Below are 18894 nucleotides of genomic sequence, written 5' to 3'. Positions count from 1 at the left end.
AAATAATGCTTATTGGTTGGGTAATACACACACACACACACACACACATACATAACACACACTCATACACATATATTGAAATACATCGTAACCTGATAAAATGTGATGGAACATGGCATTGTACTTTCAGCAGCCCCATTTATACATCTTCATTTGGCCTAACTGAGCTTTCAGAGAGTCATATGTTAAGAAAAATGTGTCATTTTGAGTTTTAACTGCAAGAAATTATGAATATTAATGAAAAATATTACATATGGTATATATTGGATGGCTCCACATTTTATATTTTTGTTTTTTTCAAAATATCTAGAAAGTTAATGTTAAAGAGTATTAAGTTTTTTTTCGTCTGCATGTTTTTTGGAAAGACAGTTCATCTGTTATAATTAAACTTAAAAAATATTGTACAAGTTTCTATGAGATTTTGAGTAGTAGTTTACAAAAAGCATATAGTATTTATCAGGCACCATCACTAATCGTACCCATTTGTGTAAGAAGGATTAATTTATTTGCTTGACAAATATTTTATTGAGTAAAAGTCAGTTTTCTTCACTAGTTTTATTTGTTAGTTATTCTTTGGGTTTTTTGTGAGTATTCGATACTAATTTTTATATTGGTGATAGTTTTCAAAGGGTCATAAATGTTTAGCTTAATTCGAGGAGAATAGTTTAATAGGAGGAGGATAATCTAGAAATGTAAAAATGCGTAGTCCACTGTTATCACTGGAGGGTACAGATTTTGTATCTGTGGATATAAATAACAACAATAAACCAGCTGACTTTTTAATATTAATTTCTCAACTTCTTAAGAAAAAATTTTTTAAATATCAAGAATAGTACAAAGAACTCTCATATATAGCCTTTACCCAGCTTTGCTGTTAGTTGAGTTTTTCTATTAACTTTGTCATTCTTTATATAAATGTGTATAAATGTTTTATGAGTCCTTTGAGAGTAGCTTGGTGATATAGTGCCCCTTTACACAAAACACTTCAGTGAGCATTTCCTGTATAACCACAGTATAGTTATTAAAATATGGAAATTTTATCTTGACAAAATACGATTTCATTGATAGCCCATTATTCAAATTTTGTCAGATGTCTGATAATTGACAAAATGGAACAAATTTGTTCAGGTTAATGATTAGGTGACAACAATCAATGTGATGACTACTTGGTAATAGCTTCAGATATGTCCCCTCTGGATGAAAAGCTTTACATGTGTTGTGTCTTCCATGTCACCAACCTAAGTGCCGTGACAACTTACTTTGTGGAAGTGAGGGTGCTCAGGAAGACAGCAATATGAAGTACCTCTGTTTTCAGGAAGCTTGAGAGTCCAGAGAATACAAAATATCTGGAAGAGAGTTTTCTTATAGACAAAGAATAGTGGCAATTCTTTAGACTCATTACATGAATTGGGGAAAGCATTACAAAAAAGATGACATTAGATCTGGGCTTCAGTGACTGGATCCAATGTGGACAGAGAGCATGGACAAGATGTCATACAAGGCGAATCCAACAGTAAGGGCACATTCTGGGAGACTGAAAAGAGTAAAGGAAATGCGGGGAAAGGTTTGATTATGTGGAGAATGTGTCATAAATGAAAGAGTGAGAAGGAAAAAAAAGATCAGACATACCTTAAAGTAGTGATACAAGAAATTTAATTGAGGAACATTGATTGAAGTGCTGCATCACATAAAAATCGAGCAGACAATGGGAAATAAGCAACTGTATCTCAGAGAGTTGAGAACAGAGGGTTTTACTAAAGTGGCACCTGTGCTGAGATAGAGACTATGGATGTAAAAGCAAGCTGTGAAGAAGTGATAGTGTAGACGGAGAGGAGACAAGAGGTGCCCAGATTCAGGACAAAGGAAATGGAAGTATAATTGGTCTGGGAGCCATAAACAAAAGGTCAGAATAGGTTGTATACAGCAAATGCAGCAGGAGTTTGGACTGAGCTGCTGCTCCTCAGAACATATTCTCCCTGGCAATTGTTAAAAGTTCTGGGCTGGGCGCGGTGGCTCACGCCTGTAATCCCAGCACTCTGGGAGGGCGAAGCGGGCGGATCACGAGGTCAGGAGATCGAGACCATCCTGGCTAACACGGTGAAACCCCGTCTCAACTAAAAATAGAAAAAATTAGCCGGGCGTAGTGGCGGGCGCCTGTATAGTCCCAGCTACTTGGGAGGCTGAGGCAGGAGAATGGCGTGAAGTCGGAGCTTGCAGTGAGCCGAGATCGCGCCACTGCACTGCACCCCAGCCTAGGTGACAGAGCGAGACTCCACCTCAAAAAAAAAAAAAAAAAAGTTCCGTTACTCGTGAGAATCAAAACTATTGAGAGGTTAAAAGTGAGTGATTTATATATTACTATCTTGAGAGTGAAAAATAAAAAGAGAGTAAATAAGAAATAGCTTCAGAAGATAAAGAAGTTGAGGAAAGACTTTCTGTATTATATAGTTGTTGTTGCTTTGTTTTAATTAATGATTAATTAATTAATAATTATTTAATTATGATCATGTTAATAATTTAATTATGATCATGTTCATAAATACATGGGAAAGACTTTACTGTGAGGAAAAATTTTAAGAGAAAATTGATGATGTGTGAGTGATATTCAATGCAAAGCTGGAGCTGAGTTCAGGAGCACAATTTAAGAGGTCAGCTTTAGAAAGATCAACCCGGCATCCTCAGAGACAGGTGGGAAATGAAAGCGAATGTTTGAAATTATAGAGAAACACATTTTGAAGGAACGTGAGAGGATTGTCTAGAGTGATTGAAAGCTAAGCTAAAACCAAAAGTTGGCACAGTACGAATTCCTATTCCAGCACCCATGAAGCTGCCACTCTCTGGAATGACCTTTCAGCATCTTTAACTGTCTGCCTTCCTTTTATCCCCGAATTCTCAGGCACCACCAAATACATGAAGTCTTCTCTTACCCTTTCACAATAATGAGTTGTCTTATAATAAAATACTGTCAGTCTTTGTCTTTATCAAATTTTTGATTTCTATACTTTTCCCCATCGCTAGGCTCTTCATCTGTGCACCTTTGGCAGAAAGAATAGTGATAGACATGTTGTGAGTGCTCAGAAATATGGAATAAAAAGCAGCTTACATCTAGTGTTTGTATATTCTGTGTTGGAACTAGCATACTCAGAGCTTCATGGATCAATTGTATGCTTCATAATTACTACCATTTTACAGATTTGGGAGATTGAGGCTCTATAGAGCTAACCGTACAACATTACACTGCCAATAAATGATGAAATCATATTAGAACCAGGCAGTCTGACCTCAGAATACTTGCTCTTCACTGTTTTCTATATTGACTCTCCCAGAAACCATTGCCACTCACCAAAAACTTAATAGGCTATTAATCGCTTACCCTTAAATTATGACCATATCAGGTATTTAGATATTCCCTCATGATAGTTGGTTACATTCTTAATACTCAGTGTTAGAAATTCGTAGGTAAAGAAGGTTGACTTTAAGGTGCTTAATATTGAGCCCTCAACATTTTTATCATCTTCTGAAGAAATCTGGAAATAATAAGTGTTTTTGTGAAACTTTTCTCAAGCTTTGGCCATGTGGAAAGGAAGTAGTTCCATGTTAATCTATGTGAGATCAGGTTAGACTCTTTTGTTATTGATACTTATGGGAGTTACGTTTAAATAACTTTTCAAATGTTATAATTAGGATTAACGGGCTTTTGAAGATCCTGCAAAGTAAAAAGATATGCTATGGCACTTTTTAGTTTGTGCCTTAATATCTCAATAATCCTTCTGGGTGAGCTGATGACCTGCCTTCTCTGTTCGAGCCCTGTATTTCTGAAGGATGGCAGCATAAACTTTTTCAATAACAGAGGCTCTCAAACCTGAGAGTATATCAGAATCACTCAGAGGGGTTGTTAAAATGCAGATGGCTGGACTCTATACCAAAAACTGAAGATTGGGCCCGGGGTGTCATCCAATAACTTGCCTTTCTAACAAATTCTCAGGTGATGCTGCTGATACTGGACTAGGGTTCATACTTGGAGAACCAATACTTTAAACTATCACTATCATAGTTTCACTTTCAAAAAGTAGAAATAACTTCAGTGAATTACTGGTCTTATCATCAACTCATTTTCCTTAAGAATAAATTTAGATCAACTCCTCCAACATAATAGTCATTGTTTCTCTTAGATGTGTCTTAACATTAGACTGACTTATATCCAACAAGTCTCTAAGAAATGCAAACAATTGAACGCAAAATATTTTCTTGAGGTGCTCACAGATTTTGCACTTAAAAAATTGTATTTTCACTGTGTATAGGTACAATATAAGCTTTCTATAATGTCTCTATCCACATGTATTCTTCCATCTACCTCACTACAGAGTCTAGGTCCTAGTTTGGCTTTTCTCCTTTCTTAGAACGTGTGACTCTTATTTCTTATCAGTTAACTATTAATGAATACATTTTCATGTACCTGCAACATATAATACCTGCAACCCCCCCCCCCCCAAACAACAACAACCAACAACCTTCCTGGGTCATTTTCATAGAATATAAACTTGTATTCACTCTTGTTTAATATTTACCCAGACAATGTCTTTGAATTGTTCCTTAAATTGAGCCTGAACACCTATACGATGGTGACAGACTCCTTTGGTTCCTGTGTAAAGTTACAGTAGTTAGCTCACCTTGAGGTATAGATTGACAACTAGGATTGTGAATTTTATTGTTATGATCACTATAAAGAAGTGGGTAAAAATGCTGCTTGTTTCATGTCTCCTTTATGCAGGTGCAGAAAATACATTTGATTCAGATCTCTGAAACAGGAATAGTAATTTTTGTTTGTTGTTTATTTGAGGAATTGGAGTATTTTTATGTCCCAGATACTGTGAATTGTGAAATTAGTATTTCCCTCTTTGCCTTTCTTCCTATAAAGAGTAAAGCCAATTAAATGGCTCAACAAACAATTGTACAGGATGGAAAAGTATGTCTATACCACCAGCATTTTGACTTATTTGCTTGTTTGATAGAATTTTCTCATTAAAAAGAGAAAAAAAAACCCACAGACACTATAGTATGTATTTTAAAAATATGCTTTAAACACACCTAAGGAAAGGTAGGGTATACTTTTTCAAAAAAGAAAGATTATACATTTCTATTTATAATACATATAACATATTATAGCATATTAAATTTATTTAGTTTTGAGTCTCTTCACACCTCAGCACCCTGCCATCTTTTAATTAACCAACACATCCAGATCTTTGTTTTGTGGTTTATTATCAGAAACTCTATACCTGCAGGGCATTAAAGATTAAACAGAGCTTACCACATTGGAGAAGATAGCTTTATAAAGGGATTAAATTAACCTCTTTAACTCTCAAATACTCTCATACTTACATGACATTCCATCTTTGAGCAACATACTGCGGTGTGTGTGTGTTGTAACCATAAGTATTTATTTGACATTTGAAATTTTGTAGCAACGAATTTCCTAGACTGATCCTATTTTCATCTATTTTAATAATGCACATGACTAAATTTAATGTTGTGAAAGAAAAATTACATTGGATGCTTGTTAAAAATGGCAAGGAATATTTAAAACCATTCCCATGTGGGGAGAGAGATTTAACTCAACTTAGATGAAATAAAAGCAGGAGGATTTTTAAATGCTGGGTGAACTAATAGGAAGTACTGGAATAGGCTGGGTGCGGTGGTTCACACCTGTAATCCCAGCACTTCGGAAGGCCGAGGCAGGCGGATCACTTGAGGTCAGGAGTTTGAGACCAGCCTGGCCAATATGGTGAAACCCAGTCTCTACCAAAAAATACAAAAATATAGCTAGGCTTGATGGCACATGCCTGTAGTCTCAGCTACTCGGGAAGCTGAGGTGGGAGAATTGCTTGAACCCAGGAGGCAGAGGTTGCAGTGAGCCAAGATAACACCACTGCACTCCAGCCTGGGTGACAGAACGAGACTATGTAAAAATAAATAAATAAATAAAATAATTAAAAAAAAGTACTGGAAGACTTTATGGGAGAGGTTGGTCAATGTGATTAAAACATCTGTCTTTGCTGTTTGTCTCTTTTCACATTTCAGAGTTAGGCTCTAGGCTCTTACCCTCTACAGAGAATGGGAGATAGGGGCAATGTCTCAGGAACTTCAAAGATGACTATTATATTTCAAAGGGATGGCTCCCAGATACTTGAGAAAGACATTTTTGAGTTTCAGATTATTTACAACTCGGTGGAGCAGAGGAAGAATTTACAATTTCTCTAAATTTTCAAGTTTTCTCATGTAAATGCTGTATGAAAATGAGGACCAGGGGCCTATAGTAAAAAATAAATCTATGTAACAGAATAGAAGGATGATTACCGGAACAGGGGTGGGATTGGGGGAGGAAGGTGGGCATGGTTAGTTGGTATAAAAAATAGTTATAAAGGACGAATATGACCTAGTATTTGATAGCACAACAGGGTGACTATAGTCAATTATGATTATTTAATTGTACATTTAAAAATAACAAAGCGTATAATTGGATTGTAACACAAAGGATAAATTCTTGAAGGGATGGATAACCCCACCCCACCCAAAAAAAGAAAAAGAAATAAATCTATCTAAAGTTTAGTTAATAGGGGGAATGGTTAGATGGGCCAGGTCAATAGTATTCACTCTTCATCTTCTTACCAGATAAGGCAATTAAGATAATTTACATAAATTCTTAGTAATTAAAGATATTTCTCATTTAGTCATTCAATATATCTAAGTTATTTTATTTGGTCTGTAGTGTTAAAATGAAAACATATATTTAAATGATTTTAACACATTTTTCTTTTAAATTGAAATATGCATGGATCTGGTTGCAATATTCTACATCTCAAGAAACAAAACAAACAGACAACTATCTCATGTTCTAACATGGGCAGCAAAAGGAAGGAGAACATCAAGGGAAAACTCCATGGCTTCCAATTACGGCAAAATGATTTAGAAAAATCCTACCTTTCTCAACAAACCTGACTTTACCACTGCTGTTTGAATGATAGAACTGGGACAATGTCATGACAATTGTGATGTGAATGAGAACAGTCCACTAATTTATTTTCGAATGTTAGAACTGTTCAAGTGATAGATAGAACTCAAATGAACTGTTCAAATGATAGAACTCAAATGAACCAGGGAGACTGTCATGACAATTGTGATGTGAATGAGAACAGTCCATGAATTTATTTTCTTAAACGTTATATCGTACCAGTTGTAGAGGCCAGTATAAAAGAGATGTTCAAGAAAGAAGAGCCAATAATGTAAAGTGACACGAAATGGAAAGTGTAAATAATACAAACATGAATGGGAACTAGAAAATATTGGATTAATTGATTAGGAGATCATTGCTAATCTTTGAGCCCCCACTGCCAGAGTAGCATCAGTGAAACCCAGCACATAAAGTATCCTAGTGAGTGAGTGCAACTGGTATTTCACCATTTTATCAAGCAATATGCCACAAATGGTTTGAGGGATTATTGGGGTTAAGAGAAGTGTTTTAAGTTTAGAAGTGACCTAAACAAGTTTCAGTCTGAGAGAATACAGTATGGAAGAGGAAATACTGATATTTCAAAAGAAGTGGCCAACTGGATGTAGGACCTCAGGATACCGTGAGAGAGGTTGGCAGAGGGGGCAGAATCACTTTGGAAAGGGAAGGGGCACCGCTTACGAGACAGAAAACAAAAAAGCTCAAGAAAGGTAACGAAAGATTTTAGATTAAGTTAGTCTCATTATCTCATCTAATTTTCACAACTACATGATCAATTTCATAAATATTAAGGATGCACTATTTTCAAAAGGATTTCAAATGAATTATATTTTGTACCAACCTTTCTAAACTGCCACTCATCTGATAGCTGTTTCTAGTCCTAGGTCTTTAGCAACTAATAAAAAGTATGATATACCTGAACACATTCTCATTTCTCATAGTGAAAAAGTATTATTAAATTTGATAGAAAAGGTGAGCTCAAAATACCCACTAATTTTTAACATTATAGGGCCAGCAAAGTAATAATCTTCTATTCAAATAACTGGTGCTAAGGTATCATGCTAATTCAAATACCATTTACATGGTAGCCACATGTAAATGTTTTTATTTATGACACCGATAAAGACATTTTGGTAATTTATCAGCAATATATATATATATTTTTTTTTCTTACTTAAAATAGGACTAAAATGGTAGGAATGGCAAAATAATAATGATAATAATTATATTATTATTTTAGTTCACTTTTTCCCCCTTCTTAAGAAGAATTTACCCCAAAAAGCGTACTTTGTGCCTGCCTAAAACGTCCTTTCTTTCTCTAATTCTTACCCAAAATGCTTACCTGCTGATGTTCTATTGAGAAAGGATATTCAAAAGACATTTATAATTCAACCATACTATGCTTAAACAATTCAAATGATTAACTGTACTAATTAGCTTTGAGTAAATTCACAAAATAAATAGAGCCTTGGTACTTTACAATTAAATAGAACCCCAACTTCATTTCATCGTCTGACTCTACACTTAGATTATCAGGGGTGCTATGTTAAACCACTTTCAGGAAGGGTGTAACGTATTTTTGTTCTTGCATTATTAATGAATTTCCATTCAGACTAGATTGGCAATTGGAGTTGTTAGATACAGAGAAGTGAGTATAAGAATACTTAATAGCGTATCAGAGAAAAAAATTTAAAAGACCTCCCTGCTCATATCCATTTTCCAGAATCTTTAATACTTTTAAGACTAACACTGCATATACTTTTTATAATAACATAAGATATAAATAAATTAACTCAAATTATTATTTCTTCAAGCAAATGAGAAAGATTAAGTCTTGTTCATATCAGTGCTTAGAGTTGTACAAAAGCTGATGCATTTAACTCCTCTTTAATGCTGTTTGCATATTGCAAAATGTACATTTCAGAGACGGGAACAAACTGGTAAGTTAATTTTGTTTTCTAAATTGTTGGTTGGAAAGAAAGAGTCACGCGGCTCTTAGTGTAGGTGAGTTTATTAGATGAATCTGAAATATATTTTTATAACTTCAATGTACCATTACTTATTAACTTAAAAAATTAAGATCATTCCCAAGCCCTTTAGCTTTTTAAATAATAAATATTATTTTCACTAGAAAGTCACACCTTGTTGATTATTTCGTGATGCTCATAAGGGAAATGCCTACAGTATTAAGAATGGAATCTAATTTTACAGTCTTTTCAATGATTCTCTTCGACTGGTAGATTTTCTTAGGTCATTGTTTCCCAAACTTTATTCTCTGGGATGCTAGTACTCAGAGATATTCCCCCTTGGTAGATGCAATCAGCCTCTCCAGTAATGTGACAATTTGCATGTTAGCATGTTCAAAGCTCTGAAAAGTTTGGGAGAAATGCAAACTTTTTTTCATATAGTCAATTTTCAAACTTTATTTGTTACACTTTGGTTGTTTGTTTGTTTCTTTGTTTGTGGTGGAGTTTTGCTCTTGTTGTCCAGGCTGGAGTGCAGTGGCCTGATCTCGGCTCACTGCAACCTCCGGCTCCCGGGTTCAAGAGATTCTCCTGCCTCAGCCTCCCAAGTAGCTGGGATTACAGGCGCCTGCCACCACGCCTAGCTAATTTTTTGTATTTTTAGTAGAGACGAGGTTTCACTGTGTTGGACAGACTGGTTTTGAACTCCTGACCTCAGGTTCTCTGCCCGTCTCAGCCTCCCAAAGTGCAGGCATGAGCCACTGCACCTGGCCTACACTTTGTTTTAATGTAACCTCATTAACCTTTTTCTGAAACAGGTTTTGGCAAATACTATTTCAGACAATGTAAATGTGCGTGGATGTCAGGTTTTTTTCCTTCCATCTTTCTTCAGATTATCGACTGATTATCAGTTGAGTAATTATCCATATTTGCTCAGAAATGATTATTATCTGAAGCATATAAACAAGCCCTTTTGGATGAAATCATCCTTTACAAAGAGAGTTGTCTGATAGCTGATGTCCCATACACATAGCTAACTAGTCAGTGGATGTGCTAGAATGAGGTTTCTTGTGTTGTGTACAGAATTCTCTTCCTCACATATATTCCCATGTTGATGCTGTTTGTTCAAGTGTTATTCTGTTCCCACAACAAAATCACTGAATCCTTGAGGACATCAAATCTGTTCTTTTTCCTATTCTATTTCCCCATATGCATCTTAGAACACAAGACTGCAAAACAAAATCAAAATTAACAGGAACTTATCATACTGAATGGAAACAATTGGCATCTGTAAAGTTAATGCTTTGAAATGTCAATTATAATTAAATTCAATAAAGAGTATTGAGTACCAACTATAACAATGCACCATATTCAGGATTTGGGGGCAATGAAGAAGAGTAAGGTGTACCCACTCCAACCCCAGGTGTTCACAGCCCTATTGAGGAGAAAGATAGGTTCCTAGTTATAGTAGGACAGATTATACATACTATCGTTTACTATCTTTTAAGTTGCTTTGCTGATGTAACCTATTTCCAACTGCTTATTTAATTGGCATTCAGTGGGTCAGGAAAATACTTCATCTTTCACACATAGATATTTTTATTCTCTTCAGCAGCGAATAAATAGGAAATTGATTTTTATTTATCTGATTGCACTATTAATGGTTTCTATATCCAGATCTCAACAAGGTTTTGTCAGTTCTTTAGGTTGTCCAGAATCCTACAACCTGATTATAAAACATAATCGATTTGGAGAGTCTTTTTAGCAATTTATCAACCTGAAATGGTGATCAGTGGTCACTCTGTATCTTACATTCTTCTGAAATAGATACTTAACAGAAGCTAAAAAGCTGACACCTCATATTTATTATCTCCAAAGAGATGCTTTTCACATTAAAGTATAAGATTGTTGTCTTTTTTTGTTCTGTCAATAAATTTTAGTTTATTATTGAATTACTATGTATTGCATACTTCATGGAACATTTGACCAACAAAACAATGTACGTTATAATTTTAAATCTAAAACTACAATCAAGATACAATCTCACAGCCTCCTCTTTGTGGAAACCACAAGCCTAGACTTCTCTGAAGGCAATGTTCCCTCTTTCAAGCCTATGCTCAAGATGTAATCTAGTTTTACACAACAGGAGTCTTCCATTGAACCATTGACATTCACATTCACAGGCATGGACTCTTATTTCTAGGGAAGGTGAGCAACAAACCCTACCCAAGTTTTTGCAGTGAGTAGCCTCTGTTTCAATACTTGGGTTTCACTCCATTTACAGAGCACATCTGTATAGCCTGAAGAAGAGGGATTTCAGTAAGTGCAATTAGAATGTCCTTGCAAGTAAACTGTTAAAAAGTGAATATAGGCCAAGCCTGTATTCAATTCACAATATTAAAAACGGGAGGCTATAGTTACATTGCAATGTTTCCGAACTGATTATCCAAAACAGAGGTTCAGCTTGATGCCAATCTTTTACATGCACTGCCAGACTAAACAAGTACCTTTCAAGGTTCATCTATCACGATTTATGATACATTAAGCCAAATCTAATGTTCTCTCAGGCTGGTGTTAGGGGATTTTCAATATTCAGACTGAGAAATTGCATTTGGGGAAAGGGATTTCTCCTATCCTTTTTCCATAGAATTTGTTTAGTTCTATAGAGTCTCAATAAGTCTATTGGACCTCTGTTATACTCCAGTACTAATCACAGATTGATTTTAAGAGTTTAAAATCTTAACTGGTAGCAGGAAATGACTTTAAATTAACATTACATGAGCTACTATAAATTGTTCATGGAAAAAGAGAGTGTTTAATTATAAACGAAGGAACCTGCTGCCCAGTTGATTAACTACATCAAACACTTTATATTTTCAAAACTCAGGCACAATTGTTAATAAGCTATTTCTCATAATGTGTCTCTAAGGGAGCCTAACTCTATCACCTTCTATTTTCATAAATGATGCACTTGATCCATAAAAATTAGATTGCCCATCTTGGACCACGTAGACATGAAAAACTGGAATTAGGTTGCAAATTCTCAATGTACCCAGACCTAGTTTACAGAGCTATGCTCTTAGTTTTCTGAGCTAAGTAAGAAAACAAAATTTCTCTGTCCTCTGTTACTATATATGAGTACATGCACACACACCTTTTATCTGAACATTTCTTTTTTGTATGCAAAACCAGTTATGTTATTTTGTTAGAAGGACAACATAAACAGAAATGACTCTCTATTAAATAATCTGTTACTTATTCTGATGTTCCTTAACTTGAGCTCAGTTAGCAGACTTGTTTCTCTTTTTCCCTTTAGATTCTGTGTCATGCAGAAGACTAGTACAATTGACTTAGGCCAAATCATAGAATTATCTGATAACTAAGATTCACCAATGTTTTTCGCTATGAGTTCATTCTTAAAAGCATGCTTGATTATATTGCTTTTTATTAATTTGTCTAATTGTATATTACATATAATCTTATGTATTAATTGATTATGGGTTTATAATCTCTAATATTTTTTCTTTGGGTTTTAAAGTTGTTTTTATGAATAAATATTCTATAACATAATACAGATACTGATTTCATATTTTTATCAGTATTTTTTGAGTTGTTTAGTATTTTAAATCTAATTTGGCTGGTAAGATTGCAGTTCTCTCAATATCACTTTAATATGTCACTATGCAGAGCACAGAAGTGGAAAACAATAGCTGCATGGTAAATAAATGACAACCACCTAAACATCTCAGTTTTGTGTGTGTTTACATATGCAACCAACATATATCTTTGTAATGAAAACTATTCTAAAATATATCCCATATGAACCCTGATATTAATCATATGGTTATTAATAAATTAATATATGCAATAATAAAACTTTCAAAATTATAATCTTAAAATTTCTCTTTAAAAACAGGATAAAGAAAATTCTTAGCAAATGAAGGGAAACTCTCATTTAACTGTTATGGTGCTAATAATAGTAAATGCTCTTGACATATTAAATTTTACATCTGTTTTTAACAGAAAATATATTTTATACTCATATGATTTGCTTTGTACTGTAAAACTTCAATTACATTGGCATTGTATGAGCACAATTATTATATACCAAATATGGCAGCCAGATATGGACATTTCATCACATTTCCCTTCCCAAATACAATGTAAAGTCATAGGTCAGTGCCTGTGAAAATATGAATATATGATTCTAGGTAACAGAATACCAAAATGTATCCTAATTTCACCCTAGAGTAACTTACTGATAAAGATACGGTTAGGGGTAAATAAGATTCATAAGTTGCATTTTATTATGGAAAAATATAACAAATGACAGTATGAGAATGTGATTTAAGTATTTGTCTTCTCATGTTTTCATTAAGATTAAAACTTAGTGCATTTTCTAAACAATAATTCAGGGAGGCTGTCCTCTGAGATTGAAACTTCTTCAGGCATATAAAATATTTCATCGCTATATATGTCTGTGGTTTTTCTAGACATAAGTATCATAAATGTTGTGTGAATAAGTTGGCCTCTAATCTATGAATATGCAGCCTGCAGTACATGAGGGCCATGGTTATGTCTATTTTGTTCATGTCCTGTAGTCAGAACCCAACCTAGTGGCTAGTCTTGAGGAGGAGCCCTTCAAATGTATCTTAAATGAAAAAGAAAGACACAACATTGTTTTTGATATCTATTTGTATCTTCCTATTGAGATGCCAACAAGAAAGCAGATGAAAATATTTGAGGCTAAAGAGTTTTAAAACTTAGAAAAGTTTTTAAGACTTAAAAGTATATTTATCTCTAGTTCATTCTGCATGATTCTATAGATTTTTATAGTGCTTACTGGTTTTTATTGGACTAACTGACAAAAATATGGTTAAACTAAGGAGGGGCTATCCAGAATGCTGTTAGCAGCCTTCTAGTGTCTGCAAGTCCTCTAAATTCATGGCATTTTTGACAATATCATTACATATTTAGGCTTAATGTTAAAAGTGGATGACCAATATTTTATCCTGATAATTGTGTTTCACTGTGTATGCCACATTTTGTCATGTAGGGATAGTCATTTTAAAGGAGAGGGAAATGGGGAAGATGATGAAAAAAAAAAAGAAAAATCTGTGTATAAGAGAATCACTGTCACAAAAGAGGGAAAGCTTTTCCATATTGAGTATTGTGGTATCATTCAAAGTTCAGGCCCTTAGTAGAAAGTCTACAGATGCTCCCTTGGCAGCTTTTTGGTAGTCATTACTACTGACCTCTTGTGAAAACAGCACTGCCTTTAGACCTGGAAAACACTTCTGTTAGCATACAAACCTGTTTTCTAAGCTGTCTGTGGAGAGGTTCTTCTGGTCATCCGCATTAGAGAGCCAACAAACAGTTTTAACTGGAAACATCTATGTATGGTAGAATACAAAAGTTCATAGTAAATGTTTTGAAAATGCTTTTTGCCCCAGGTTTTCTTTTTCAGTTCAGATTATTTCAATATATGAAAATGTTTCATGAATGTGAATGGACTCAAATATTACCAAACTAGTGTTGATCAACATGTAGATACAACCTTAGGAGAATGTTCTTATGTCCTTTGTGTAATATTTGAGTTGTTTGGAAAATTATACAATAACTAAGTAGTGACATAGTGAAAGTATTAGATTAAATGAGATCCATATTCTTACTTTTAATTTTAATATGCTATGACTACATAGAATCTGTCATTTGTTCAAAATTCAATGTCAATATTTAAGTATAATTGCACATAGAATTAAGGCATTACTTTTGATATCACTGGAAAATCTTACCAAATTTATGAAAATCAGTGTTCACAGTCTTTAATTGACTTAGGTTTTTTTAGATTATTTCTGGGTACCTGAATGAGGTTTATTGATGTACACACAACTTGGATATAAAAAAGAAATATATGTACACTTTATTTGGTTTTACTTTATTTCAGCTCAGAGATGATTATCTAGAGTGAATGAATCCTTAAAGTTATGAAAGTAACACTAACTCCTTATGGAATTTTTATGTTGTAGCATTAAAAAAAGGACGATTTTGGATCACACCAGATCCTTATCACAAAGATGACAACATCCAGATCGGCCGTGAGGTGAAAATATCTTGCCAAGTAGAAGCTGTTCCTTCTGAGGAGCTAACATTTAGTTGGTTTAAAAATGGTCGTCCATTAAGAAGTTCTGAGCGGATGGTCATTACACAGACTGATCCTGATGTCTCTCCGGGAACAACAAACTTGGACATCATTGATTTAAAATTCACGGATTTTGGGACATACACATGTGTAGCATCTCTGAAGGGAGGAGGAATATCTGATATCAGTATCGATGTTAATATATCCAGCAGCACAGGTAAGAGGCATATATTTATGATGTAAAAGATGTTCACATTTAGAATGATTGAAGTTTAACAGATCAAGTAGGTTTTAGTTAAAAATATTTTTTCCCTTTTAAGTTTCCTAAAAACAAAATTATAATGTTCTGAATGCTCAATGAATACTAGGTTCTGAAACACTGTTTTATCAGTTTTGATTTAGATTTACATAAGATTTTACAGAAATTATCCAAATAAAATTAATAGCACTGACTAAGATAGATATAGGCTTATAAGTTAAATAATACTAGTATTTCATCAAAATACTCTGAAGAGTCTAAAATTATATTAATAAAATTAAACAACAAATGTCTAGAGTTAAGACAATTTTCAGAAATTTTAAACAAAGAATAACTATATAGTGCTAAGAAGAAAATACTGAGAGATAATTTAAGAGTGTTCAAATGCAAAATATGTAAGAAATGTACCCTACACTAACAAAAATTGATATGTTAAAGTTGTAGTCAGATGTGATTCTTTTGCAGAATCATATGGTAAAATCTGTTCATAATGAAAATAGTTAAGTATGAAAATATATTGGAGTGAAATTCTTTCTTTTAAAGTTAAAAACGAAAACATGTTATTAGTTTTTTCTTGATTAAATGTACATCTGTTGACAAGGAAAATTACAGGGATTTGGTGGAGGAGGGTTCATTCAGATGCTTTAAAGCCCTGTGATTCTATGAGGCACAATCAGCACACATCCAGAGTTTCAAAGTAGCTGTATTTGTTTTGCCAGCTTGTTACCAAATTGAATTTTAATGGAAGATTCTTACATCATGAAAGATAAATAATATGTGTTGAAAACATAGAGACAAATGTAGTAGACACATGATCAGGCAGCATTTTGTATCTTGTACTTTGAAGTATTCACCTATAATTTTGTGCCTTCTCATGGTTCCAAATTGCAGTGAACACTGGATTGATTTTACTCCTTAAGAATAGAAGTTTATGATTCAGGCTAACAAAAATGTGCTAACTTTGCACAATTGTGCTTTGTTCCTAGAAGATATTCAATTTTTATCATCTATCACTAAAACAAAAGGAAATTAGGGTGATGAAAAGTACTTGTGTTTGGACATTATTTCTTTTCTAGCTTAAAAAAAAGCTAGAGACAATAAAAACATTTTTAAAAAAATTCTAACTGATATTTAAACGTTGGTGCTAGCACTAAGAGATGGATTCTTTTAGGATATCTGAGGGAAAACTGTTGATACACACAGTCAGTTATCACTTGTTTATGTATTCATTCAATCAACAAATATCCATTGATTCTTCACCTCAGTGTGCTAGGTGACACTGTACACTGTACTGTATGACATTCCAATATAATATTTCCTGTAAGAGAGTAAGAGCAAATTTTGTAGATCCAGGATAATTTGTCCTCATTTTCTGAGGGATAGTTTCCCATAAATGTTCTAGACTTAATCAAAACCATTTCTTTGTTTGGTTTGGTTTGGCTGGGTTTTTTTTTGTTTGTTTCCTTTACAGAACCAGTGACACAAAGCTCAGATCCAAAGAATCAATGCTTTTATCTAAAAGAACTCCTTTGATGGGAGCACAGTTTATATACCATTAAACTTAGACAAAAGATGGAGCACAGAATGGAGACAAGAAAGCAGCATTATATATAGGGCTCACAAAACGAGCCCTAACATTTATTTTTAAATATACTAGTTATATTGCCTGTTTGAAACTATGTGTTATATATGACAAAATAGTAAAGATGACCAACATTGATTTGTGAAATTTCCACCAATCCTTTAAAGAAAATTCAAGATTAGTAATAAGAGATTGGTTGTAATCATTAAATTTTCTTAACTATCATTAATTTGCCTGGCTACCCAAGGTAACACTATTGGAGATAAAAGAAATATATTGTCTTCTTCCAAAACACTACCCCTGGAAAGTACCCACTTAACTACAGATAGATGTGGTTTCTCCATAGAGTGGAAGCTCCACGAAGTCTGAGACTTTGTCTGCATCACTCATTGCTATAATCTCAATAGCCGAAACAATACATGGCACATAGAAGGTACTAAACAGATAATTATTAACTAACAAAATGACTAATTTATGCATACACCTTTCATTTTAGGTTTTCTTCCCTCCCATTGTCTCTGTAATATAGACATTTGCTATGCCTCTTACTGCCCTTATTGTAATTCCCTACTGACTTAAAGTTATTTGATAGACAAATTTATAGTGACTTAATGTTTTATCACTCCCAAAGACAGGAGCAGCTCCTCAATTTGTGGTGTCCAGTGAAAATAAAAATGCATGCCCCTTGTTCAAAAATTAATAAATTCACTATGGCAACATCAAAGCATTAAAGCAAATTGGGGGCTGTTCTAAGTGTGGCTACACAGATGGCAGGCTCTTGAGGCTAGATGGCCTAGGAGATTTTATTGTGATAGAAGGCCTAGAGAAGATGATGCCTAACCTAAAGAATGAGTTACTGAAGATGATTACATATTCTGTCTTCAAGCAAAACTGACCTTTGATGTTCCAATTTGCTTACAATAGAGTGGAATACTAGAATGCAGTATAAAGTTCTATAAATCTGAGATTGTGTGATTCAACTGACATCATTAAAATGATATTTATCCCAATACTATTGAAGACTAAAGTGCTTTAATATGAAAATAGGTGTATTCTAGGATATAGTTTGAACAGTGAAAATGAATAAGCTATAGCATACAAGGAAATCTTGGATTATATCAGTTTTATGAACCCTGGAGGATACTGAGGAAATTCACACAAATGGGATGAGTGAGTCAAAGAAAAGGAAGCAACAATGTAAGACATAAATACATATGTGGTGATGTGTTAGATTCTTGGTTTTGCTAGTATTTCTATTATAAGAAATTGAGCATTGACCAAATGGTCAGTAGCTGACTTGTGGGCTAAGCATTTCTTTATGTTAAATATAAGGCATTTTAGAGTGACATTTTAAAACATTTTGAAAATTTCTGAGCTTTTTGTTTTTCATACAAAATCTTACATCAAATCTCAATTGTTACTGTATTGTTTCTTTTTCCTCTCTCTTTAATTCTTCATCATTCAATTTGAGTGTTACTGTGTTTTAAGAGTCATATAATGATATTTTTTAAGTAGAGGCTGAGGTACCACAAGGCATTTTTACCTGAGACAGAAAATCATTTTTCTTAAATGACAGAGCCACATTTCAACATATGTTTTTGATGACTTTTAAAATTGAAATACAAAATATTTCAGGGAAGTAAATCCTAATTTACAGAATTATTCATATTCTCAAAAGACAATGATCTGATTTTAGAAGACAGTTTAGGGCCAGGCATGGTGGCTCACACTGTAATCCCAGCAATCTGGGAGGCTGACTCAGGGGAATCCCTTTAGGCCAGAAGTTTGAGGCTGCAGTGAGCTATCATGGCACCACTTCACTTCAACCTGATTGACAGACCAAGACTGTCTCAAAAAAGCAAGGCAAGGCAAGGCAGGGCAGGGCAGGGCAAGGTAGGGCAGGGCAAGGTAAGGCAAGGCAAGGCAGATTGGAGAGGA

At 34.1% G+C, this 18894-nt stretch overlaps 1 protein-coding gene across 2 annotated transcripts in view; it reads left to right on the top strand.

The window, feature by feature from the left end:
* MDGA2 (MAM domain containing glycosylphosphatidylinositol anchor 2) overlaps positions 1-18894 on the top strand; it is an 834858-nt gene that overhangs the window by 599265 nt on the left and 216699 nt on the right. For both annotated transcript variants that reach the window (XM_004055127.5, XM_055362264.2), the window contains exon 7: positions 15003-15332. In XM_004055127.5, the coding sequence (XP_004055175.2) occupies positions 15003-15332 (330 nt within the window). The remainder of the gene's footprint in view (positions 1-15002; positions 15333-18894) is intronic.

The sequence above is a fragment of the Gorilla gorilla genome, chromosome 15 (assembly GCF_029281585.2).
Source record: "Gorilla gorilla gorilla isolate KB3781 chromosome 15, NHGRI_mGorGor1-v2.1_pri, whole genome shotgun sequence".
Lineage (NCBI taxonomy): Eukaryota > Metazoa > Chordata > Mammalia > Primates > Hominidae > Gorilla > Gorilla gorilla.
Note: the sequence above shows the minus strand (reverse complement) of the source record. Positions and strands in the feature narration are given on the sequence as shown.